The following is a 25299-nucleotide window of genomic DNA, read 5'->3' on the forward strand; positions in this document are numbered from 1 at the left end:
TCCAGTGGATCATTACATGCAACATTCTGGATGTATTGAAGGACACCTTGGGGTCACAATTTGTATGGGACCTCACTAGCAATGGTATGACCGTTAAGTGCCTTTGACTGGGGGTTTTGGATGGACAAGACATGGCTAGAGTTTGAGAGCTATTGACACATACTGTAAGTGGAGGCAGAGTGGAATAGCTTAAGGGCCTGATGGTATCCTGATGTACATTGTGTCCCGGACATCTAGGTGTTCAAATGGTGCACTAAAATGCCTGTTGCCTATGAGTAGCTTATGCAGAAAACCTCTTGGACACTATGGGGTACTGCAGACTGGGACAATTAACAGAATGACATGGGGAGTAGGGCCAGTCCCTGGCACTAATGATGTTTGATCTTTCAGAACCTATTCTGGGAGCCCCCTTAACCATGTGGCCAGACTATCCCAAGATCTACTGAGTAGGAAACAGAGCTACCATAGCCTGTCCCAAATGCTTTGAAGGCTGAGAGACATGTTGTCTTATCCTCCCTCTGCTCACTGAGAGCCTTTCTTCCTGGCAGCCTATCCAATAGATCTTTCCCCTTCCTAGTGACAAAAATACAACCCAAAGCATTGGTACTTACTGGACACCATGTTGAAAATGAACTATACAACTTGTGTTTGGAATGGAAAAGAAAGCTGTAAAGAATGGGGGAAGGGATGTCATTGCCCCCAAAAGAAATGAACTTTTTTGGGGGGGGAGGGTCTGGTCCTGGGGCCGGAACTCTGGGTCTGGGCACTGTCCCTCAGCTCTTAAGCTCAAGGTTAGTGCTCTACCACTTGAGCCACAGCACCTCTTCTGGCTTTTTTTTTTCTTCTGCTTATGTGGTGCTGAGGAATCAAACCCAGAGCTTCATGGATGCAAGGCAAGCGCTCTACCACTGAGCCACCTTCCCAGCCCAAGAAATGTATTCTTTTTAGGCTACTATGGCTGGGGAAGGTGGGGACTTTCAGTTAAGCCCACAATGGAATACTGATGGGCAGGCTTAGGTTGGTTTGCCTTCCTGTACATCAACATGTCCTCTCATACCTGGGTTGTGCCTGGTGTCCTTATGCATCTAGGTTAATAGGGTGGGGTCAACCCTTCATATTTCATCTTTAGATACATAAGAACATTGGGCCAAGAGGGCAGAGCTAAGTCCTTCATATAGAGTATTTGGATAGATAAAAAGATTGGGCTGGAAAAGAGGCCAGAAAAGAGGTCAGACTCTCCTTTGGAAATACTTTGTCCTGTCCTGTTTGAAGTTTAGAGTGTAAATGATCTTGTTTGGTGGGTTTTATAGTGGGGTACCCTCTTGATACAGCAGTCTGTCTCTTTCAGATAGGGTTCATCATACATTTCAGGTAAATCCAGGTATGAGTTTTCCTGAGAACTAGGAGGGGTTCTTAGGGGGAGGGTGGTCAGTGGGCCATGGGAGCAGCATGGGGTTATAACAAAGCAGATTCCCGTGGTAATCTGCTCTCTCTCTTTCTCTCTCTCTCTCTCTTTCCCCCCACGCACACACAAATACATGTATATATATATATATATATATATATATATATATTATCCCAAGGCTGAGTTAGAACTGTCCCCAGGTTAAAGCTTGAACTGACAAGAAATACTGCACTGGATTCTTTCCGTTTAACTCCACTCAGCCACGTCAATGAACCCAACCTGGTCCTGAGGGGTGGGGTCTGCCACTCACAAAGCCAATCACAAAAGCTGTTTCTGATTGGCTAACTGTAAGAGATTCTTCAGGAACGGCCCAATGAGAAGCGACACTTGTAGGACCCCCGCCCTTCCTCCCTGCTGCCGGACGTCCGAGCTGTTTGAACCGGTGGGAGCCAATTTCATTCAGTTTCTGGTGCAGGGTCTGCGCTGGTCAGAGCCTCCGCCGTGGAGCTCCGGGAATCTCGGCGCCCGGGCGCTGTCTGTCTTAGCTGTTTCGCGTACTGCTAGCGCTCTCTAGCACTTGGGCCACAGCGGGGTTCTGACGTTTTGGGGCTTAGGCTCTCGCAGACTTACCTCTCCGGTTTCCAGCCTGGTTTCGCGGGTCTTTTGGTGTGCAGTGACTGCGGATCCTAGGCGAGGACAGCGGGATGCACAGCGAGCGGGGAACGGTGAGCGCGCCCGCCGCTCGGCAGCGGGGATCCCGTGTGCCGGCGGGGGGGGGTGGAGAGGGAGGGAGGGTGTTGGAAGTCTGGAGCTGTGTGTGTTTTGGGGGGGGGGAGGGAATTGTTGGAACCGGAAGTGGCGGGACGCTGACCCGGGCCTGTTCGGGGCCTGACCACGTCCCAGTAGTTCTGAAGAGGAGATCAGTGGTTCCTCAGCTCCCAGCGGCCTGCAAGCAGGGCTGGAGCTGGGCTTTGTGGCAGTCCTAGGAGTGCTGTCCTATCCATCCTGTCTGATCCAGGACGGCAATGGCGCATCTATGCTGCGAACAACTCCTGATTTATTGATGGAGAGAATGTATCTACTTAGTTATGATTTGTATGTGGGGAGAATGAGCAGGGGGGGTATGGTGTGCTAGACTTCTGGTTTTCCTATGAGACTTTGCAGTCTCAAGGGAAGGAGGATTTGAATCCCACATCCAGTCCCATTCTGAGTGCTGCCAAGATAAATAGGCGGATTTCCACCTGTCTCTCACATTTCCAAACACATTAGAAATGGGGAGCTCTATGGACATGTGATTGGGGTGTTGGAGGGGAGACCTGTTGTCCTCTCTTACCTGTTACCGTGTGTGTATATTGGTGTGTGAGTGAATGAGTAGGAGTGTGCGAAAAGGCGTGCAGTTCTGCGAACTGTGTTCAGGGCCTGGATACTGTCCCTGAGCTTGAGTCAAGCCTGCGGTGCTATCACCAGTGTCATCGCAGTCCCTACTCCTTTTTTAGTATCTAGTTAAAGATTAGATACTAAAGATTAGATACTGCCTAATCTAGTTTCTTCTTTGAAATGGGATCTTCAAACCTCATCTCCTGAGCAGCTAGGATTACAAGCCGGTAATCTCCCCCCTAGCAACAGGCTGGATGTTAACTTTTGGTTTTCATGTTTTAAAAACTGTTAATATGAAGGTGATGTACAGAGGGCTTACTATTCCATTAGGCACTAATGTGTACATTTCCTTTTGAACACTGTCACTCTTTCCTTTGCTCTCTCCCAGTTTCCTCCTTCCACTCCTGTCCTGTACAATTCCTTTTCAACATACTGTCTACTGAGTATCACTGCTACATTTGTTTACCTTTGCTCCTCCATTTCTGTACCCTCCCCCTAATCCCCAAAAGACTGCTAAAGGAAAAAGCAAGCCAAAAAGAATCTTGTTTCCATTTCCTGGAATTCATTTTAGTAAATCATATTACATATGATCAGAGTAGGGGTTGATTCCTGTTTTCCTTTGAACCTTGATTCATGTTTAATTGTTCTTTCAACAAGATGTGAACACTTTAAAATTAATCACAATTTTGTATTCCTTTTAAGATTATCTGGTAATGTCAATTAGGAGACACAATGTATTAAAAACCAGTACCAACCTGTGTGTTGTCTAGAAATGTATTTTAAATATAACAAAGTTTAGAGTAGAAGAGATTGAGTTGATAGTAACTGGTAGTCAAAGGATTGTAATTTTCAGTGGTAGCCAGTGGCTCACAGTTGTAATTCATGCTATTCATGAGGCTGAGATCTGAGGATCACAGGTCTAAGCCAGTTTTGGGGAAAAGCCCATGACATTCTTATTTCCAGTTAACCATCAGAAATTAGGCAATGGAACTGGGGCTCAAGTGGAAGAATGCCAGTCCTGAAACCAGGAATATCATCCAGGAATTATGCAAAAAGAGGGGGAAATATGTAATGTGCTCATAGCATGTTGAACTGAAACTTCACTCTTTAAATGAAAGGTTGGAGTGTGTGTGGGGGTGTTCAAGCAACTAGGATTATAAGCTGAGCCAATGGTACTGTGTTTGGAAAAAGGTTTATTTTATTGTTATTGGTTGTTGGGCCTGAACTCTGGGCCTGGGCACCATCCCTCAGCTCTTCAGCTCAAGGGTAGTGCTCTACCACTTAAGCCATAGCCCTAATTGTGGCTTTTTCTACTTATGTGGTGCTGAGGAATCAAACCCAGGGCCTCATGCATGTGAGGCAAGCACTCTACCACTGAGCCACCTTCCCAGCCCCTAGAGGTTTTTATTTGTGCTGGGCCTTATGCTTGCACTCAGGCCAAACAGGGCTGTCCTTGAGATTGTTTTTCTTAAGGCTAGCACTCCACTAATTGAGCCCCAGCTCCACTTTTGCTTTTTGGTGGTTAATTGGAGATAAGAACCTTTGGGACTCTGTGGTGGGATCTTCAAATTTCAGCCTCATTAACCGGTTAGCTAGGATTACAGGCGTGAGCCAACAGACCCCAACTGTAGCTTGAAGATTTAAAAGTAAGAATGTAAATAAATAAATAAATGAAGTTTTGAAAAGCTGGGCATTGTTGGTTCATGACAGTAATTCTGGCTATTCAAGAGCCTGAGATCTGAGGTTCATCATTCAAACCCAGCTTTGGGAAGGAAAGTCTATGAGACTCTTTTTGCCCATTAACCATCAACAGACCTGGAAGTTGTGGCTCAAGTGGTAGAGCACTTGCCTTGAGCTAATAAGGTCAGGATCAACATCCAGGCCCTGAGTTTAGCCCAGTACCTGCACTCATGTACACACATACACACACACAAAATACACATACACACACACACACACACACACACACACACACACACATGAGAAGATGGCTGTCAGTAACAAATTCTGCTGTATAAATGATCCCAAGACAGCTCAGGTCCACCCCAGAGACTAAAGGCTTAATTGACAAGAGATGTTTTCCTGGATTCTTTCCTCTATGTCCATTTAGCCAGTCTGAATCCAGTCTGTTCACTCAGGCCTTGGGGGTGGGGCTGTGGTACAAAGGCTGTTTCTGATTGGCTAATTGTAAGAGGGGCTTCATGAACCACCCAATAAGGAGTGTCACTGGTAAAAGACGCATTCTGCTGAGGAAGGTGGGGACTGTTTCATTCCGAAGGTGCCAATTTTGTTCAGACTCTGATGCCCAGCTACTGTTGGGTTACAGCAGGGATGTGTATGTCTTAGTTTGTTTGCTTAAAGCTAGTGCTGTCTACCACTTGAGCTACAGATCTGCTTTTGTCATTTTCTCATAGACTTAACTTTGCAGCTGGTTTGTTTTAAGGCTGGTTTGGCAGGTTTTGGTGTCCAGTGAGTGTCAGGATCATTAGCAAGGACATTGGAATGCACAGGGAGTCAGAAATGATGAGTGCTGAGGATCCTGTGGGGTTCAGGATCAGAAGTAGAAAGAAGAGAGGAGGCTGTTGGAATTGAAAGCTGCTTCATATCTGGTGTGGTGTGGGGAAGGAGCTATTGGCACTGGAAGTTCCCTGGCTCTTATCTTGGCCTGTTATTATGCCTGACCATGCACCCATCCATTGTCATAGGGGGCTGGAGGGTGGGGGTAGTGGTTCCTCAGGGCTCAGCAGCCTGCAAGAAGGGCTTGTACGGGGCTGGCTAGAAAGCAGGCAACCTGGAGTCCTAGGAGAGCTGCCCATCTTATCCTGTCTCCTGTCTGCTCCAGGAGAGGTGAATTCAGCAGAGGCTGCACCACTGGCTGATTGATCCTGGAAAAAGTCTCCCTACTTATTGATGGAGGTTTGTAGGGAGAAGGAACAGTGAGATGTGGCATCCCCAGTCTTCTTTTTCCTAAGAGACTTCCAGCTTTAAGGGAACCAGGATTTAAATCCCATTCTGAGCTACCAACATAATAATAATAATTTCCACTTAGGCTCACATTGTCAGACACATTGGAAATGGGGATCCATGCGCACATGTGATTAGTGTTGGAGAAGAGACCTGCTATCCTTTCTGACATCTTACAACACATCTGTTTTCAAAACTTTTTTACTTTCTTATTTCCCTACTTTAATTTGTATTTTTAAATAAGTTTTAGAAAACTTGTAAACTCTAACAACATGGTTTTAGAAAATACTCTGTATTTATGCCACCAACAAACAGAACTCCCATTCTTGAGCATACATAGATAGGTAAGCAAAAACAGAACACATTTAGATCAGTGTTAGCAAGGCCTTCTGCTAATACAGCAACTCAGTTGACCTGGTGATAAACCTCAAAGTTGTCAGTGACCTTCAGCTAAGTTGTTTTTTTTTGGTCTGTTGTGGAGCTTGAACTCTGGGCTTGGGCGCTGTCCCTCAGCTTTTCAGCTCTAGGCCAGCACGCTACCGCTTGAGCCACAGCACCACTTCCGGTTTTCTAGTGGTTTGTTGGAGATAAGAGTCTCATGGACTTTCCTGTCCAGGCTGGCTTTGAACCGCGATCCTCAGATCTCAGCCTCCTGAGTAGCTAGAATTACAGGAGTGAGCCCGGCACCTGGCACTCAGCTAAGTTTTTGATAATCTGCAAAGCTGTCATTTAGGTAAACTTGAGTGAGTGGAGAGATGTCCTTTTGCTTTTTGGTAAAAATAAGACACTAAGGCCTATGAAGAAATTGAATACATTCCAGAAATCTGTAACCTTGACCCTTCAGTGAGAGAAAGAATTTCTGAAAAAAATTAAAAATCCATATCTTTTTTTTTTTTTTTTTTGGTCGGTCGTGGGGCTTGAACTCTGGGCCTGGGCGCTGTCCCTGCGCTCTTCAGCTCAAGGCGAGTGCTCTACCACTTGAGCCACAGCACCACTTCCAGAATCCATATCTTGAAGTGAATAGACTGAAGAAAGATAAAAGGAATTGATTACTATCTGAGTCCCAATAAACATGGACAGGTTTGTTTTGGGGTATGCTGTCTGTCCATGTGCTCCCATTAATGGATTTTGGAATTGGGAGAGAACACTAAGACAAAGAGAGGAAGGGGGGGTGAGTGGGAAAGAGAGACTAGTCTCAGTGTGTTTGCCATCTAGTCACTGTCCCAGAGACAGGTTCCTCACATGCACCATTAGAGAAGGCCTTAGTGGAGACAAAGGAACCCAGACCTGCTCATTCTAGTAGTTGAAGGAGGACAAGGGCTTCTCTCCCAGGCCAGTCCATTTTCCAGTGTCCCCATATATCTACAAACTTGGCAAAGCTTAGAGAGGGGCTATGGGTTTGGGCAAGCCCTTGTCCAATGTCTATCTTTGTCCAAACAGAAGCAGGCCCCAGGAGGATCAGGCAGACCCAAGGCTTGTTTTGGGGGTCCTCTGACAGCATCCAGTGTAATTTGGGGCTCATGGCAGGTTGTAAAAGGTGATGTTTAAGATGTCTCCTAATTTTTTTGTCTCCTCATCCTGATTGTTAAAGACTGAAGACCACATTAAGTAGCTTTTGTTGGACCTTTGGGAGCCCTGCTCCAGCTGTTGCTGTTTTATGCTGATATCTGGGGTGGATTGGCTGATAAATTTAATGTGGAGAAAACTGTTCCTGCAGGGAGCTCTGATCTAGTTGTGGAGGAGGACACAGGCAGGGAAGTCTGGGAGGATAAGAAGGTTGTCAGTTATGAGAAATGTGGAGTGTGGAAGGAATGTCAACATGATGGAGTTTTCTTAGAGGGAGGGGACAGGTTCAGCTGAGAGAGTCTGGACTGCAGATCAAGAAGAATGAAGTGAGGAGTGAAGAAGGAAAAAAATGCTGGTGCAGAGGCAACTTCCCACAACCTGCTGCTGTGTTTCCTTGTAAGAAGTGGTTGAACTGATTGGTATTGGGGCCAAATGAAGGAAGAGAGGTGACATAATTTCCAAGACTTTTAGATCCCTGATAAGACAGCTGAATGAAATTTCCAGGAACGAAATTTGATAGCTGATATTGCAAGGGAAAAAAGCAGAGATGGACACTCTGTTTAGGGCATCCCCAACCAGCGTATTCAGTGAAGGCAAGAGCCAGAATGCTTTACTCAATAAAGGAACATCTCCACTTATTTCCAAAGGATACATACTGAGGTCTGGACCATCTCTGAGCCAAGCACACCAGCAGATCGACAATTGCAATAGTGGACGGGGTCCTGCTTAGGATGCCCACATGGGACTACAGGGAACACTTACCCACTCCAACGGGTGAGGATGAGGTGGTCAGTGGTGCATGCAGGAGAAAAAACATAGTGAACCGACTTATCTTGGAGTTCTCAGAGGGAAGGCCAGATAGCAGAAGGAAACAGACTTGATGGCAAATAGCCTCTGATCTGCGGGTCTGGAGAAGAGTATAGTCAGAGGTGGGAAAGCAAGAGAGAAGTTCCCAGTGGTCTTAAAATTAAGTTTACCAGTCAAATCTATGTACACCTACATAAAGGTCTAGCAGTGGCAGTGAGGTGGTGAGAACTTAGGTTTGCAATTATGTTCTGGCAGCTGTTAAGCCAAAGTAAGCACTGTCTCTCTCCGAAAGACACTGGTAAGGAAGACACAGAAGGGAGATGAAGAAAGAGAGAGAAAGTGGACAGAGTACCCTAGAAGGACAGGAATCCACTGGGAGCTCCATTCCAGACTTCAAAACCACTCATGAGGAAACTGAGTCATGAGGGTATTGGAATAAAGAAAGAGCAGAAAGTAAACTCAGCCGACCAACAGAATGAAGCCAGAAGTGTCCTTCAGCATGGTTGAAGGGGAAATCCCCCCCCCTTTACAAATAGGATCACTTTAAGTATTAGGCAGAAATAGTTTCAATTGAAAAGCCCTTTGCGGGGTCACAGCATAAAAGTGGACTACTGGGACATACGCCATGAATGTGGTCTCTCACAGGATGGAAATCCCTCTAGTGGTCATGAGGCCCACAGCCTTCTTATCTGGTTTTTCTATTTTATCAGCTGCATCTTCTTTATCATAATTCCTCCAGACAACTGTTCACACATAGGAAGCACCGCAGCTTTCCACCAGAAACATACCTGCTTATGTCTGTGAATTAATTTAGTGAGGGGTGTAGAAGGCCAAGTAACAGTTCAAGGAAAATAAAATCAAGAACTTCATTGGAAACAGAGGCCATTAAGTATACTAGATGCAAGTTTTATTATAGTATTTTCCTCAGTTTTCAACAATTTTCTGTTTCCAGTAGAAAATATCATTTCACCTTATACCCACATATCTCTCTGTCTCTCCCTCCCCCCTCCCCCCTTCTCACCCTCCTCCTGTCCTGCTCTCTTGCTCTCTCTGTCTTTCTCTCCCTTTTTCTTTTGGTTAGTTGTGGGACTTAAACTCTGGATCAGGGTGCTGTCCCTGAACCTCTTTATGCTCAAAGCCAGCACTCTACCTCTTGAGCCGCAACACTGCTTCTGGATTTTGAGCAGTCAATTGGAGATAAGTCTCACTGGGACTTTTCTGCTTGGGCTGGCTTGGAAACCCAATCCTCAGACCTCAGCCTCCTCGGTAGTTAGGATTACAGGTGTGAGCCACTGGTACCCAGTATATACCTGCATCTTAACAGATATGAGGTCACCAATAAGAAATAACTCTCCCATTTTTCCTCAAAATACTCCAAAACAGGATTTTTTTTTGGGGGGGGGTCAGTTGTGGGGCCAGAACTCTGGGCCTGGGCGCTGTCCTTCAGCTCTTCAGCTCAAGGCTAGCATTCTACCACTTGAGCCACAGCGCCACTTCTGGCCTTTTCTGCTTATGTGGTGCTGAGGAATCAAACCCAAAGCCTCCTGCATGCCAGGCAAGCACTCTACCAATGAGCCAATTTCCCATCCCAGGCAAACTATTTTTATTCCTCATTTGTACTATTGCAGGATGCCTTAGTGATATGAAGTTCCTTGGGAGAGTATGCTGGGAAGAAAATGCCAAAATTGATCATATATCTTTTCCTATTACATGGTTCCAGGCATGTCAGAATAGACAATACCTCCTGCAAAAGTAAAAAAGCAGAGCAAGAGAAGGAAAAGAGGAGAGGAGGTAGAGATGATGTGAACATAAGGGCATTTTAGTAATTAATACTACAGGTCACAGACCATTTTTTTTAATATGTATTTTTTATTGTAAAGATACTGTACAGAGGGCTTAGTTACATGAGTAAGGAAATGAATACATTTCCTATGGAGCATTGTTACCCCCTCCTTTGTTTTTCCCCTACTATCCCTTCCCTACCCCCCTCCCCAACTCCTCCCTCCCCACCTGCCCCCCCACGCCTGAAGATGTAAAGTTTGTTTTCAACATAGTGTCTTGTCACAGACCATTTTTTATGTTAAAAATTTGAAATATAACAACCATCACAATAAGCACATTTCACTTTTCTTTTCTTTTTACATGAATATTGTACTTATTTGAAAAAAAATGCAATTAAAGTCAAATGATTCCATCAACAGGTACTTTTGTTTAATTTATCAAAGTAATGAATTGGGAGCATGGCGACTTAGGACATATTTTTAGTGTACTGGTCATAAGCTGCATCTATACAAAAGTGATACTTTTTTTCATGCCTCTATTTTAGAACTCACCAAAGTTCAAGTGTCTCATTGGTTTTATTCGCCTGAAATTTCTTTCCTTTTAAAGTAGAAAATTGTCAAGTTTCAAATTCTGAAATTTCAATGGTATTATAGTACTTGCTTGTGCAGGTATATGAGGGTATTTGTGAAAGATAGTAGAACGTAAAATTGTAACATATACAGAAACTGATGCCAAATGAAGGGTTAATAAGAGAGAAGGAACTGACAGTGGCAGCAACCAATATCAGCAAGCCCGAGTTAGACAAGAAACTATTTGGCTCCTGAAGCTAAAGCTGAAAGGAGAAACAGGCAGAAAGGAAAATAGAACTCTAAGAACAGTCAGTGGGATTATTTTTCTCAATGATTTAATTATATAAATTATTAGTCCTCTTTCTTTCTTTCTTTCTTTCTTTCTTTCTTTCTTTCTTTCTTTCTCTCTTTCTCTCTCTCTTCCTTTCTTTCTTTCTTTCTTTTCTTTCTTTCTCTCTTTCTTTCTTTTTCTTTTTGCCAGTCATGGGGCCTGAACTCTGGGCCTGGGTGCTATCCCTCAGCTCTTCAGCTCAAGGCTAGCGCTCTACCACTTGAGCCACAGCGCCATTTCCAGCATTTTCTGCTTATGTGGTGTTGAGGAATCGAACCCAGGGCCTCATGCATGCAAGGCAAGCGCTGAGTCACCTTCCCAGACCCTATTAATCCTCTTTCCACACATGAAACTTCAAAGTCACCACCATGAAATTTCTAAAATTGACTCACATATTTAGAAAAAGAGAGAGACAGAGTGAGGCAAAAAAAATACCATACTTCTTTTCCCTGTCTTGTCAGTTCAAAGTCTGAAGTGAAGTACTACATGTACCAATACAAAATGTGCAACCATATTAAGTTTCTTTGCCAATATAAAGCACTACATAATTTCTATCATACTTGCTTTAAATGTAGGTGTGAGAAAAACTTTTCAGACAACTCAAAGGAGCAGTCAAAGAAAAGTATAGAGAAAAGAAACAAAGACTAGATGAAACAAATACTTGTAAAACATCCACAATTCCTTTGGGATCCTACAATGGGGTTCATTTGAAAGTAATAAATATCTTACTGCATTTTTCTCTTGGTTGTTTTTAGGGAATAGTAATTTGCTTTGTTTTTTTTTTCTTTCCTCCATGTTATGCACATCTCCTTAAAGCCCCCAAAGAGTAGTCATTTTCACATATGAAAAGATTTCTTTTAAGAAATGGAAAAAAAAAAGAGGGTACAGAATGATGGTCTTCATTGCTTATTTAGCCAACATGATTAGCTGGGTCAAGCTAAATAATGATTTTGCCTGTTTCAGGAAGAGATGCTGTAATAATTCTTTGGCTGAATCTTCTTTTTCATCCATTTCCCAACATATGTTTAAACAAATCCCAAAATACTGAGGAAAGTGTCCCTGGATTCAAAGTTCTGGGGTTCCATTAGTTGACATTAGGTATAAAGCCCTTAAGGCATTTTCATTGAGGTATGGAGGTTCTCCTACCTTTCAATTGCCATGGTACCCAGAAACCCTATGTCAATTTGGGGGCTATCAGCTATCCATGTAACCACCTCTAGTGCCATCCACTATGCTGTTCTATCCATGGTAGTGCATTGACTCTGCTCTGGGGTGATCTGGGCATAAAAACCAAAATCAGTAAATTTAACTGAGCCTTCCATTCCCCAAAGCACATTGTTACTTTTGAGGTCTGTGTGCATCACTTGGTTAGCACGTGAAGGCTCCAGTGCCTGTAAACACTCTACATTCAGCAGCCACCTGTGCTTCCTGAAAGCACGTTTCTGTTACACCACCAGCAAGTGACATACCATCACTACAAACAACTCATCTCTTTAATTCTTGCAGTCCCAGAATCTCATTCATGATCAGTTCCTTCTTTGGCTGTTTCTGTCAAGAAATCTGCTTGATAGCAACCTCCTCTCTTGTTGCTACATCAGTGGCAGTGACAACTGTGCCAGAAGCCCCTTGTCTAAAAATTTCATATTGTACATATTTTTCCTTAGGATCTCCTATGCTTACTACAGCTTTTAATTTTTCCATAATCTCTTCATCTGACATCTGGATCCTCTGTTGTTTATCTGAGGACTTGTTACCCCCATCTGCATTAGAATCACCACCTGGTGCAGGAATAGGTTCAATTGCAGAGTGAATGGAAGTTGATGTTGTATGACATGGAGATGGAGCAATGACAGGAGGAGTAGCCTCTTCATCCTCATCTTTGTTGTTATTGGTGATGTTTCTGATCCTTTTTAATTTAGTTGCCAGTGTACTGGAAAGGAAGCCATCTTTTTCAGAAGGAGCAAAACTCAGATATTTCTGCTTCACTGTGTTAGGATTGTAGAACTTGAAGACATTTAGCTCAGCCTATAGATACTTCTACTACTCTAATTTGGTGATATTTGAGGTCCGAATTGGCCAAGCCCACTATTGTGGCATGCCAGTAAATTCTTCATTAACAGCATCATTGCCAACATGTATATGTGCTCTAAATCAAATGGAGAGAAATCTGAGTCGTTCCTTGTATTTTTATTTCCTTTTTCAATGCTGGATAAATGGGAACATTATTCCTGATTTTTATTAATTCCCCCCCCCTGCCCCTGACAGGTACAAATGTCTCAAATTCTGATTGGCCGAAAATGGAGATAAAGGCCTCTGGTGCTAAATAGGATACTGCTTTATCTGCAGGTATGCTGGAGGCATGTCTTCCAGTTCTCCATTATCAGACATAAATCCGAGTTATGAAAAGGTCATAAGTCCTACTGCTTTCTCTAATAAGCTGAAGACACTGCAACACACACACACACACAAAACCAGGTTATAAGATTGTGTTATCCCAGCCTCTTCAAAGGCTGATGCAGGTTTTCTTGAGCACTGGAATTTGATTTCATCCTGTGTAACATGGGTAAAGCAGATGACATGCAAGAAAATGTATCTAGTCCCTGCCCTGTTGAGGAGCTCCTGAAGGGCTGGGAAGTTGCCACATATGGGTAACTCTGAAGGTGAGCTGTGAAACCTGGAAAAGGTTTGAGAGGTTGAGACACTGCCAGAAAAGCACTTGGAACCCTGAGAGCCGACCATGAAAGAGTTAAAGGAGACAGCTCTGGGAGGGTAAGAGACTGGATTGCCATCCCCTCCACCCTTTTTACTTGGGCCAGGAGCTGTGCCAGGGACTTTCACAAGTTAACCTTGGGCTAAATAGACACCATGTCTGGACTTTTCCTGGGCTGCAATCTCCTGTCTCAATAGAATAAGAAAACCAGTGTGTTTCACAAACTATGTTTTAGCTCAGATTGTAATATTAATAGAGATGCTTTACTCCTTGCATGTATTCATGGTTACCTTCCTTGTGTGAAATCAAGTAAATATGCTTGCTTGTGGGAATTTGGGGCCCAAGCACAGGACAGCCGTGGGACCCCTGGTCTCCCCCTTATCAGCCTGTGTCTCTGTTTTCTAATTTTCTTTGGCCCAGTATCCATCCCGATGCCTCAGGTTGTGATTACCAACAGCCACAGCAAGTAAGAGGGCCAGAAGGGGAATAGCACCAGAGCACCGAGGGGCTGGGTCAGCAGCCATAGCTGGAGGAGCAGCTGGGAGAGGTCCGACCGAGAGTGGAAGTAGAACAGTTGCTGCCACAAGTGGCCACAATCCTGGGAGAGGGCATTGACCAGATGTTGATTCTTAAGGGAAAGGTTGATTAACATCTGGTTATGACTGGTTTATGGGCATATTAGTAGGAGAAACTCCAGAAATAAAGCACCTAAATGGTTAGAGAGAAACAAGCTTTGTTTTCTAAAGAAGACAAAAACAGAATAAAATTGGAGAGGAGGGATTACCTGTTACTCTAGAAATCCTTTATGTATTCAGAGTTCTGGGGTAATGTAGCTTAGCTTTTTGACCAAAGTTTAGCACTCTAGCACGGGAGCTACACCTTTACATGCAGCTTTTTGCTGTTTAAATTGGAGATAAGAGTCCTACAGTGTTCTAGGCTGTCTTTGAACCCTGATCCTGAGATTTAGACTGATTCCAAAATTTGTATAGATGATGCTAAGCCTGAGTGGTGTCAGAATTGAATTTTAGGACATCCATTTGGCATTGGATAACTCATTGGCATTCTAAAAGAACATAATAGTTGTCAAAAGTCATGGTAAACTCGTACAACATAGGTTTTCCCCTTCAAGAACAAACAGATGATGGAGCAAAAGTTTAAGTGTACTTCTGGCACAAAGATCCTAAAGCACCTTGAAATTGAAAAACCAAGTAGGAGTGTCTTTGATTCTTTTCATAAACTGTTTCAAACATTGTCTGAATGCATGGAAGTAAATGGTCACAGAATGTCACCTCTCTGTAGCTTGAAAAAGAGGGCTGGGGCTGGGAATATGGCTTAGTTGTAGAGTGCTTGCTAGCATGCATGAAGCTCTGGATTCAGTTCCTCAGTACCACACAAACAGAAAAAGCCAGAAGTGGTGCTGTCACTCAAGTGGTAGAGCACTAGCCTTGAGCAAAAGAAGCTCAGGGACAGTGCTCAGGTCCTAAGTTCAAGTCCCTGGATTGGCAAAAAAGAAGGGTACTAGAGGACTGGTACTGTAGGGAGCCTGGCACCCATGGCTTACAACTGTAACTCTCACTACTCAGGAGGCTGAGCTCTGATGATCTCAGTTTGAAACTATCCTGGGCATGACAGTCTATGAGACTCTTATCTCCTATAAATCACCAAAAACCAGGAGTGGAGCTGTGACTCAGGTAGTAGAAATATGTACATATGACCAGATAAGATGAAGTTAACTGAAATGAACCCCAAGATAGGGACACAAGTGGTTTTTTCTTTCTTGCTATGGTTTCTAACGTATTTATAAGGTACCATGTGATTTTCTTTGTTGCTTTGTATGTCCCTCCCCCACGGTATAACCCCTACTGTCACTGTATCTGATGTTGGTATAATTTGGGGAGGGAAATGGAAAAAACAAAATGTTTAAATAGGGATATAGGTTGACCCATTGCAACAATGAGATGTATAAGACACTATGTTGAACTTTTCAATTTGGGGCGAGGGGGGGGTGGAAAGGGGGAGAGTGTAGTGTGGAGGTGGGAGGGAAGGGATGGTAGGGAAAAACAAAGGAGGAGGCAACATTGCTTGATAAGAAATGTACTCATTACCTTGCTCATGTAACTGTAACCCCTCTGTACAGTATTTTCACAATAAAAACTTATTAAAAAAGTATTTTTCATCCACATATCAAAGTGGATGGATTAAATTCAAATTAAGTTTTACAAAAAGTACAAAACAGCTTAAGGGGCAGCACTAAGTCCTGAATTAGAGTCCTGGTACAAGTACACTATGGGTGATAAGGGAACACGTGCTATGGATTGGCCCTTTAGTGAGTGGAGACTAGAGTGGGATGGATTTGAAATTTGTACAGGTTGGGCTAACCTTGAGTGATGTGGGAACTGAATTTTCTGGTGATGGATAATGAAGTGTTCAGAAAATTTGATGTTCAAAAAACACCAACTACTAGTTGCCACAAGTGATAACAGACTGATAACAGACGAATAGAGCATACATATCCTAGCCTTCCAAGGTTCTCAGGGAGTGTTTCATGACTGGTTGACTTTAAGCCTTAGGAGAAAATGTTTTTCCTAATGTGAGTAGTGGAGTAGAAGGAAGTGTGGAGGAGCCAGAATTCCATTTCCTGCCTGCTAGTTTTCCTCACTCTCTCCATGAAGTAAGTAAGCTATGCTGTGCTGTACCAGCCCAGTGCTAGTGGTCTCTAAGGCCTTTAACCATTGCAGGGTTGGTTTCCTTCAAACCATGGGCCTAGGCGGATCCTTCTCTGTGCTTCTTTTCTTTTTAGTATATTATTTCTTTTTAGTATATTTAGTATATTAGTATATTTTCTTTCTATTTAGTATATTTTTTTCTGTCAATGTGTGTGTGCCACTCCTGGTGCTTAAACTCAAGATCTGGGTATAGTCTCCGATCTGTTTTGTTCTAGTCTAGTGGTCTACCACTAAAGCAATAGCTCCACTGTACTATTTTTTGGTGGTTAACTGGACATAAGAGCATCATGGACTTTTGTATCCTGCCAGGCTTCAGATCCTCAGACTCCTGAGTAATTAGGATTGCAGGCATGAGCCACTGGTACCAAACTGAAAGATCATCTTGCATATGCATTCCAGAAGTCTCTATTAATATGTTAGTGGAAGTTGGAGATTACTCTCATTCAAGAGTTGACTGTATACATTGAAACAAACAGATTTTTTTGAAGTCTATTAGTAATTTATTTCAAACTAAATTTACAGAAGAGTATAAATATCTGTGGAATTACTGTGTAGGTGAATACTAGGCCATGTTAACTCTGGCGTGTCTTTGTAATGTAAATTTCTCTGTGTCCAGATTGCCCAAAAGATGAATTACTTACATATTCTTTATATTTTGTTAAAATAAATATTCTGTTCTTGTTATTTCCTTGTCCAGTTTGGTAGTATGGCTTCATAGAATGAGTGGCAGAGTTCCTTCCTTTTCCATTTTATGGAACATTCTTAATACTTCTTTAAAGGTCTGGGAGAATTCAGTAGTGAAGACATTCAGTCCTGGCTTTTCATTACCATGGGACTATTACTGCTAGAAATATTATGACCAAACCTGAGGGGCTCAGGTATTCTCCCAGCAGGTTTCAATTCTTTCAGATCTCTCCCACGTAGACGGGAAGGGCAGTGTCACCTGGTACCAAATGTACTGCTGGAGTGCTTTCCGTCTCTCTAACAGGAAGACACCATGGTCAGCAGATAGATCCTGAATGCGAGCACTCTTTCAGCCACAGGCTTGGTTGTTTTTTCTCCACTGATCCTCAGACCACTGACCATAAAGGCACATCACTGTCCAGCATCTTGGTGCTGTTTTCATTTCTCAGCTTGTCATCTGGAATTCTTGGAACTGGACACTCATTCCACCATGGAAACTCTTGTTTGTTTCTTAGGAGGCCCATCACTTTACTTTTTATTCATTTATTTACTTGTTTGTTCATTGCACAGCCCAGGACAAAACTCAGGGCCTTTCCTTTGCCTAGGCAAGTGCTCTTCCACTAAGCTAGACTGCCAACTCCTTAAGAGGTCTTTGATGAAATGAAACTGCTCACACAATGTAGGTTGGGGCCACCAATCTATTCTCATTGGAGCCTTCACCTCTCCCAAGTCAAAACTTCTTTACTGCCTCTGGTGGCCATCTCCCACCTGGATGGTACATGTAAACTTGGGCAGAATGTGCCAGACTCAGAGCTGCAGCTGCTCTTTCCTTTTTCTATTTTTGTGAAAGGCCAGTCCTGGGACTTAGGTTTAGGGTAGTGTCATGTCCCCTTTGGTTTTTCACTCAAAGCTAGTGCTCTGCCACTTGAGTTCCCTACCAGATTTTTTTTTTTTGCCAGTCCTGGGGCTTGAACCCTGGGCCTGGGCACTGTCTTTAGCTCAAGGCTAGCACTTTACCACTTGAGCCACAGCACTAGTCTGGCTTTTTTTTTTAATTGTGAAAATACCATACAGAGGGGTTACAATTACATGGGCAAAGTAATGAGTACATTTCTTATCAAGCATTGTTGCCTCCTCCTTTGTTTCCCCTACCCATCCCTTCCCGTCGCTCCCCTGCCACCCCCCCTCCGCCCCCTGGCGCCAAAAGTTCTGGCTTTTTTCTGTGTATGTGGTTCTGAGGAATCGAACCCAGGGCTTCACTGCATGTAAGGCAAGCACTCTACCACTACGCCACATTCCCAGTCCCTACTCCCAGATTTTTGCTGGTTCACTGGATATCAGCATCTCATGGACTGGCCTGCCTGGTCTATCGTTCAACCATGATCCTCACATCTCAGCCTCTGTAGTAGCCGGGAGTATAGACATGAGCTACTGGCTCCAGTTTCATGAATGTCTTTTAGTCATCTCCCTTCCGGCCACTGAGCTGAGGTCTCTCAGGACACCTGGAACTAAGATTGCTCTTTGTTTCCAAAGGCCCTAAGTACTTAAGTCTCAAATAGAAGGCCCCTACCAAGATGGCCTTTTCTTCAGATTTCTGAGCTATGGTAAAGATAATAATCTTTTCCCTTGCAGATGTGTCATGTCCCATGCTGGGATGAACAGTCACTACCCTGCCAGATCAAAACCTGTAGCAAGGCTCACAGTAGAAGTGGTGTTGCTTAGCTAAATCTGTCATCTTGATTACTTTGTGATGTTGGTGTCCGACTTACCCTTCAAGGAGCCAGGGCTGGAGCTGCAGACTTCAGTTTCTGCCATCACGTTTGCATTTACTTGCTTGTCAATTGTCCTATCAGCCTTTCATAGGTTTGGGCGCTCTTCTTTTGCTCTTACAATTCTTTTTTCTTTTTTGTCAGTATTGGGTTTTGATCTCAGTGCCTGAATGCTGCTCCTGAATGTTTTTGCCCAAGTGTAGTGCTCTACCCTTTGAGCCATACCACAGCTTCACTCTAGACTTTTTGGTGATGAACTGGAGATAAAGAGTCTCACAGAGTTTCCTGCCCAGGCAGACTTAGAACTGTGATCCTCAGATCTCAGCCTCCTGAGTAACCAGGATTACAGGCATGAGCCACCAGCACCTGGCCTTTTTCCTACTTTTAGTTTTATCCCTGTATGATTATTCACCGAGCAGTATTCTTTTAGTATAGGTCCTTGGAAGTTTCAAAAGCAATTAGTTGAATTTTTTTAGATGAAATCTCATAGCATCTTTCTTTGCCTTAGTATGTTTGCCAAATGTATGAGGTTAGACACAACCTATTTCTTCATTTGTTAAGGGCCTGATGTTGGGGCCTTTTTTCCAAACAGTGAAATATACTGGAGAAACAAATCCATAGTACATTCTCAGGACCTTGATAGATGTCATGGGTCATACAGGACTGCAGACATTCACACACAGTGAGACCAAAGGAGGGTATTCTTAGGAGAGGATCACAAAGGTGTAATGCCTTTGTGCATCTGATCATATAAAATATTTATGGAAATGAGCTTCAGGAAATGGAAATGAGATTTTATTCTTGTTTTATTTTGTCTTCTTTCTTTGTGGATTTATCTGTCTTTGGCAGGTTAAGGAGGAAACAAATCAACAAGGGGTGAATAAATGCAGCAGTGGTACTCATTAGACTATGTTATATTATAAATAAACAACTTGTATGTGGGGATGGGAAGGCAAAGGAGAAGTGAGGAAAGGTTTGATACTGTCAAAAAAGAAATGTACTTAGTACCTGACTTATATAACTGTAACGACTCTGTACATCACCTTTAGGATAATAATTTAAAAAAATATGGCAAGTGGCCAGATACCAGTGGCTTACATCTTCAGTTTTAGGTACTCAAATTAGTAGAGTATATGTATCATTTGCCATTCTGTTCATACATAACTGAAAATATGTTATAGTGTTTTACACATTTCCCTTTGTGTTTATTGAATTCAGGGCCATGGAACTTAGTATGTGCAAATTTATCTGGATTAGATAGGTCTTCCTTGTGTATTTTTCATATATAAGTTCGTTCATTAGTGTACTGACCACAGTAATCCTTTAATTTGTCTTACATTGCAGATATTTTTCTTCTTTGCTTTCTTTTGTCTCCCTTCATTTTCTTTTTTTTGTTGTTGTTTTTATTGGGGGGGAGCAGTCGTGGGGCCTGAACTCTGGGCCTGAGCGTTGTCCCTCAGCTCTTCAGCTCAAGATTAGTGCTCTACCACTTGAGCCACAGCGCCATTTCCAGCTTTTTTTTTCTGCTTATGTGGTGCTGAGGAATCGAACCCAGGGCCTCATGCATACAAGGCAAGCACTTAACCACTGAGCCACCTTCCCAGCCCCTCCCTTCATTTTCATATATTAAACTTCTCCATTGTTTGGGCATTCATTCTTACAGTCAAAGTTCTATTTCCTGATACTTTCTATTGTTCTATGATGGGGACAGTATTTTGAGACAGGAATGTTAGGAGATGAGTCTGGAACTTAGCCAGATGCCCATGATTATTCCAATAAGGACTGATTTCCTTTCCTTTAATCTATTTTGCTAATCTCTTTGTGCAAAATCATCTATGTGGATTAGACAAACTTCATTCTTTTGTATGTGTTGCAATAGTATTCTTGCTATTTAGCCCTTTCTTCCTATCTCGGCTTTTAAGTAGTGCGAGAATTACAAGTTTGTGTGGAGGAAAAAAGAGAATAGAATTATTATGTGAGAAGTACTAAAGGGAAAATTAGTCCTGTGAATATAAATGTTTAACTATATGGACAACTCTGTCTATATCTATCTATATATACTTATTTATTTAATAAAATTAGTTTAATTTCCACTTCTGTGACTTTAACTCTTTGTTTTGGAATTGCATGTGGATTATTTTAGGAGACTATAACCTTTAAGGATGTGGCCATAAATTTTACCCCGGAAGAATGGACTTTGCTAAAACTTTGTCAAAAGAAGCTCTACAGAGATGTGATGTTGGAAACCTTGACAAACCTGGCCTCTATAGGTAAATAGTCCCTCACTTAACCAGTGTCCTGTTCATGCCTTTAAGTAATATTGCATGATTTGAAATGAAAATGGAACATCTGGGTGAATATACCAATGTGAATGTACCATGATCACATGATGCATGATTATAGTTGGGAGTCTTCATATGTTTTCTGTAGTGTTTGTTGAAGGAATAAATGACTTCTATGTTTTGTATTTTAGAAAAGAAGCAGGAAAAAGAAAATACTGAAGTTAACTACAAAAATCCCAGGGCAGAAGTAAGGTAATTGTACTAACCAGAGATAGTACTGCCTTTCAAATAATGTAGAGTGGCGGGAAATTTTGAAACGAAGCAAATGATACAAATACGTAAGACAGAAATGGATTCAATCTTAGAAAAATTTTCTTTTAAGTTATGTACAAATGGAGTTCCCAAATTTGAAAATTCAGAAACCTAAACAAAATATGCCACTATGAAGACCATTTGGAGAACACCATGAAGGCTCAGGAGACACTTTCTAATGCTTTAATGTTTTTAAAAAAGTTTGTCCCTGTGTTTGTTTTTGTTTTTGTTTTTACAGAACTCAATATTTAGAGAGACATTATGAAGATGAAGAAGATATCCAATGTGACAAAGCCTTCCAACAGAATGTAGAACACAGCATGAATAAGAAAATTTTATCCAGAGTAGCACCTGTCAAAAACTCTGTGTTTGGAGAAACCTTCCTTGCTCATTCACCCATGGGTATCCCTTTCAGAGCATACACACGACGAATATATTTCCAGAATGAAGAATGTGTAGAGATCCCCAACACTCATACAGAATGTGGGAGCTCCTGCAGGAAATACCAGGGGCAAATTGGCTATAGAATGCACAAGGAGGAAAGTCCATTTGCAGCTAATCAATGTAAAAATTTCTTAAGCCATTCCAGTTTCTTTCACAGAAAAGAGGAGATGGACACAGAAGTTAAACAGTGTTGTGAATGTATGCATTGTAGAACATCTTGTTCTAATTCCAGTACCCTTCAAGAACACACAAGAATTCACCCTAGTGAAAAACTGTATGGATGTAAGGAATGTGGGAAAACGTTCAATTTTTATTGTAATCTTCAAAAACATGAAGGAATTCACATTGGAGAGAAACCATATATATGTAAGCAATGTGGGAAATCATTCATTCTTCCTCGTTACCTTCGAATACATGAAAGAACTCACATTGGAGAGAAATTCTACAGATGTAAGCACTGTGGGAAAACCTTCACTTCTTCTACTTACTGTAAAATGCATGAAAAAATTCACACTGGAGAGAAACCCTATGAATGTAAGCAATGTGGGAAATCCTTCCCTTTCTCTAGTTACCTTAAAACACATGCAAGAACTCACACTGGAGAGAAACCCTATGAATGTAAGCAATGTGGGAAATCCTTCCGTTCCTCTAGTCACCTTTTAACACATAGAAGAACTCATACTGGAGAGAAACACTACAAATGTAAGTATTGTGGGAAAACCTTCACTTCCTCTAGTTCCCGTACAATACATGAAAAAATTCACACTGGAAATAAACCCCATGGATGTGAGCAATGTGGGAAAACATTCGTTCTTCCTCATTACCTTAAAATACATGAAAGAACTCACACTGGAGAGAAACCCTACAGATGTAAGCAATGTGGGAAAACCTTCACTTCCTCTGGTTCCCGTACAATGCATGAAAAAATTCACACTGGAGAGAAACCCTACAAATGTAAGCAGTGTGGGAAAACTTTCACTTGTTCTAGATACCTTAAATCACATGAAAAAATTCACATTGTAGAGAAATCCTATGAATGTAAGCAATGTGGGAAAACCTTCCTTCTTCCTCATTACCTTAAAACACATCAAAGAACTCACACTGGAGACAAACCCTATGGATGTAGGCAATGTGGGAAATTTTTCCGTTCCTCTAGTCACCTTACAACCCATGAAAGAATTCATACTGGCGAGAAACCCTACAGATGTAAGCAATGTGGGAAAACCTTCACTTCCTCTAGTTACTGTAAAATACATGAAAAAAGTCACAATAAAGAGAATCCCTAGATGTAAGCAATGTGGGAAAATCTGCACTCTCTCTAGGTACTGTAAAATCCATGAAAGAATTCACACTAGAGAGAAACCCCATGGATGGAAGCAATGCAGGAAAACCTTCCCTTCTAGTTACTGTAAAATACAAGAAAAAAGTCATAGTCATACTAGGGAGAAAGCCTACAGATGTAAGCAATGTGGGAAAACCTTCCCTTCCCCTAGTTACCTTAAAGCACACAAAATAATTCACACTGGAGACAAACCCTGTGGTTGTAAGCAATGTGGGAAATTCTTCCTTTTCTCTAGTAAATTGAAAACCCATGAAAATATACCAGTGAGAAACCCTATGGATGTAAGCAATGTGGGAAAAATACTCCTTTTTTATTATAAAGGTGATGTACAGAAATATTACAAGAATACATTTCAGAAAGAGTACATTTCTTTTGTGCCAATGTCACCCCTTTTTCATTCTCTCCCAGTATTTCCCTCCCATTCCCAACCACAATTTGTATTCATTTTCAGTATAGTGTCCAGTGAGTACCATTGCTTTTGGCTGAATTCTTGACATGGAGTAGAGGAAACACCATTTGGGCTGGCTTTCAGGAGAGGCTCTCACTGAGCCCAAGGAGGACAAAACTGTAGGAAACATCTCTCCTTGCCATCCACACAGTTTGTGGACATGATATTGTAGCCCTGGCTCCTGCTCAAGATGTCATAGTATAGTCTAGCTACCTGGTTAAGTTGGGCTCCTAGAATAGGATCTGGAAGCTCAAGCTGTTAGTATCCTGGATATGTCCTGGTTTGCTGTGACCTCTAGTGTCCAATCTGTTTTGTGCATAACTGCCCAATGGCAAGCTACCAGGTCAGTGCATGATAGGAACACCAAGGTATCCAGGACACCAGGTACATATAGATACCAGCATTACACAGTCACTAGAAAGTGTAATATGCCCTTTGCAGGGAAATGGATGAACCTAGAATAAATCATGTTAAATGAAGTAAGCCAAGTTCCAAGAGAAAATGACCCATGTTTTCTCTGATATGCAGACGTTAGATCTCAAATACACTGGGATAGTCTGTGACCATACACTAACATCAACTCAAAATGGATTAAAGACCTCAACACCAAACCTGAAACTGAAACTACTGCAAGACAGAGTAGAATAAACTCTTGATCTTATAGGCACAGGCAGGAGCTTGCTGAACAGAGTCCAAGGGTCACAACAAATTGGAGAGATACTTGACAAATGGGACTACCTTAAAATAAAAAGTTTCTTACAGCTAAAGACATAGCTACCAAACTAGAAAGACAGCCAACCAATTAGGAAAAGATATTTACCAGCAATATATCAGACAAAGGCCTAATATCCATTATGTACAAGGAACTCAAGAAACTAATCCCTCCCAAATCTAACAAACCAATCATCAAAGGGAAAGGGAGCTAAAGAAAGACTTCTCAGAAAAGATAAAAATGGCAAGAAAACACTTCATCAATCCTGGCTGTAAAGGAAATGCAAATAAAGACAACTCTGAAATACCACCATATCCCAGTCAGATTGGCCTATATGCTAAATTCAGACAAAGACAAATGCTGGTGGGGATGTGGAGAAAGAGGAACCCTACTGCACTGCTGGTGGGAATGTACACAAATACAACCACTCTGGAAAGCAGTCTGGAGGTTCCTCAGAAAACTAAACATAGATCTGCCATAGACCCAGCCATACCACTCCTCGGCATCTACTCTGAGCATCAGGAAGCAGGATACAAGGACACATGCACCTCCATGTTCATTGCTGCACTGTTCACAATAGCCAAGATATGGAAACCAGTGCCTATATACAATGAGCTATTATGCAGCCATTAGAAAAGACAAAATAATGCCATTTGCAGGGAAATGGATGAGCAAAATGTTGAGCAAAAATAAGCCAAGATCAGAGAGACATGCTACATTGTCTCCCTGATCTGTGATGTTAAATACAAAACACAAGATATGGCAAATAAGACTCAAGAAACAAAGGACCTCTCCTTAATTTGTCATATCATTTTTAGATGACTCCATATTTGCCTCATATATGGTATATACTCATGCACATCTGAGGGAAGCTAGGAGGAGGAGGGCACAGAATCAGAAGGAAACAGGTGAAAAAATACAACAAAGGGAACCATCAGCGACACTGGACATTGATGAAAGTGAACTAAGCAACTCTAGGGCAGCAATGGGAGGGAGGGAATGAGAGAGAAAGAGGGAACAGCTGACACAAGCAAAAGGAAAGAAATGTACCTATCACTTTATTTATAAG

General features: G+C 42.2%; 1 protein-coding gene across 3 annotated transcripts; it reads left to right on the plus strand.

Moving 5' to 3' along the window:
* Positions 1-1885: 1885 nt before the first annotated feature.
* Positions 1886-23428, plus strand: LOC106000815 (zinc finger protein 14-like). Of its 3 annotated transcripts, none has more exons than XM_013036050.1 (4): positions 1886-2130; positions 20834-20960; positions 21164-21224; positions 21523-23428. In XM_013036050.1, the coding sequence occupies exons 1-4, from the start codon at positions 2110-2112 to the stop codon at positions 23012-23014; spliced, it is 1701 nt and encodes a 566-aa protein (XP_012891504.1). In that variant the 5' UTR covers positions 1886-2109; the 3' UTR covers positions 23015-23428. The 3 variants fall into 3 exon arrangements, with proteins under 3 accessions (XP_012891504.1, XP_012891506.1, XP_012891505.1); XM_013036051.1 differs by lacking the exon at positions 1886-2130 and adding an exon at positions 18467-18525; XM_013036052.1 differs by lacking the exon at positions 21164-21224.
* The last annotated feature ends 1871 nt before the right edge of the window (positions 23429-25299 follow it).

Source organism: Dipodomys ordii, unplaced genomic scaffold, assembly GCF_000151885.1.
Source record: "Dipodomys ordii isolate 6190 unplaced genomic scaffold, Dord_2.0 Scaffold243, whole genome shotgun sequence".
NCBI lineage: Eukaryota > Metazoa > Chordata > Mammalia > Rodentia > Heteromyidae > Dipodomys > Dipodomys ordii.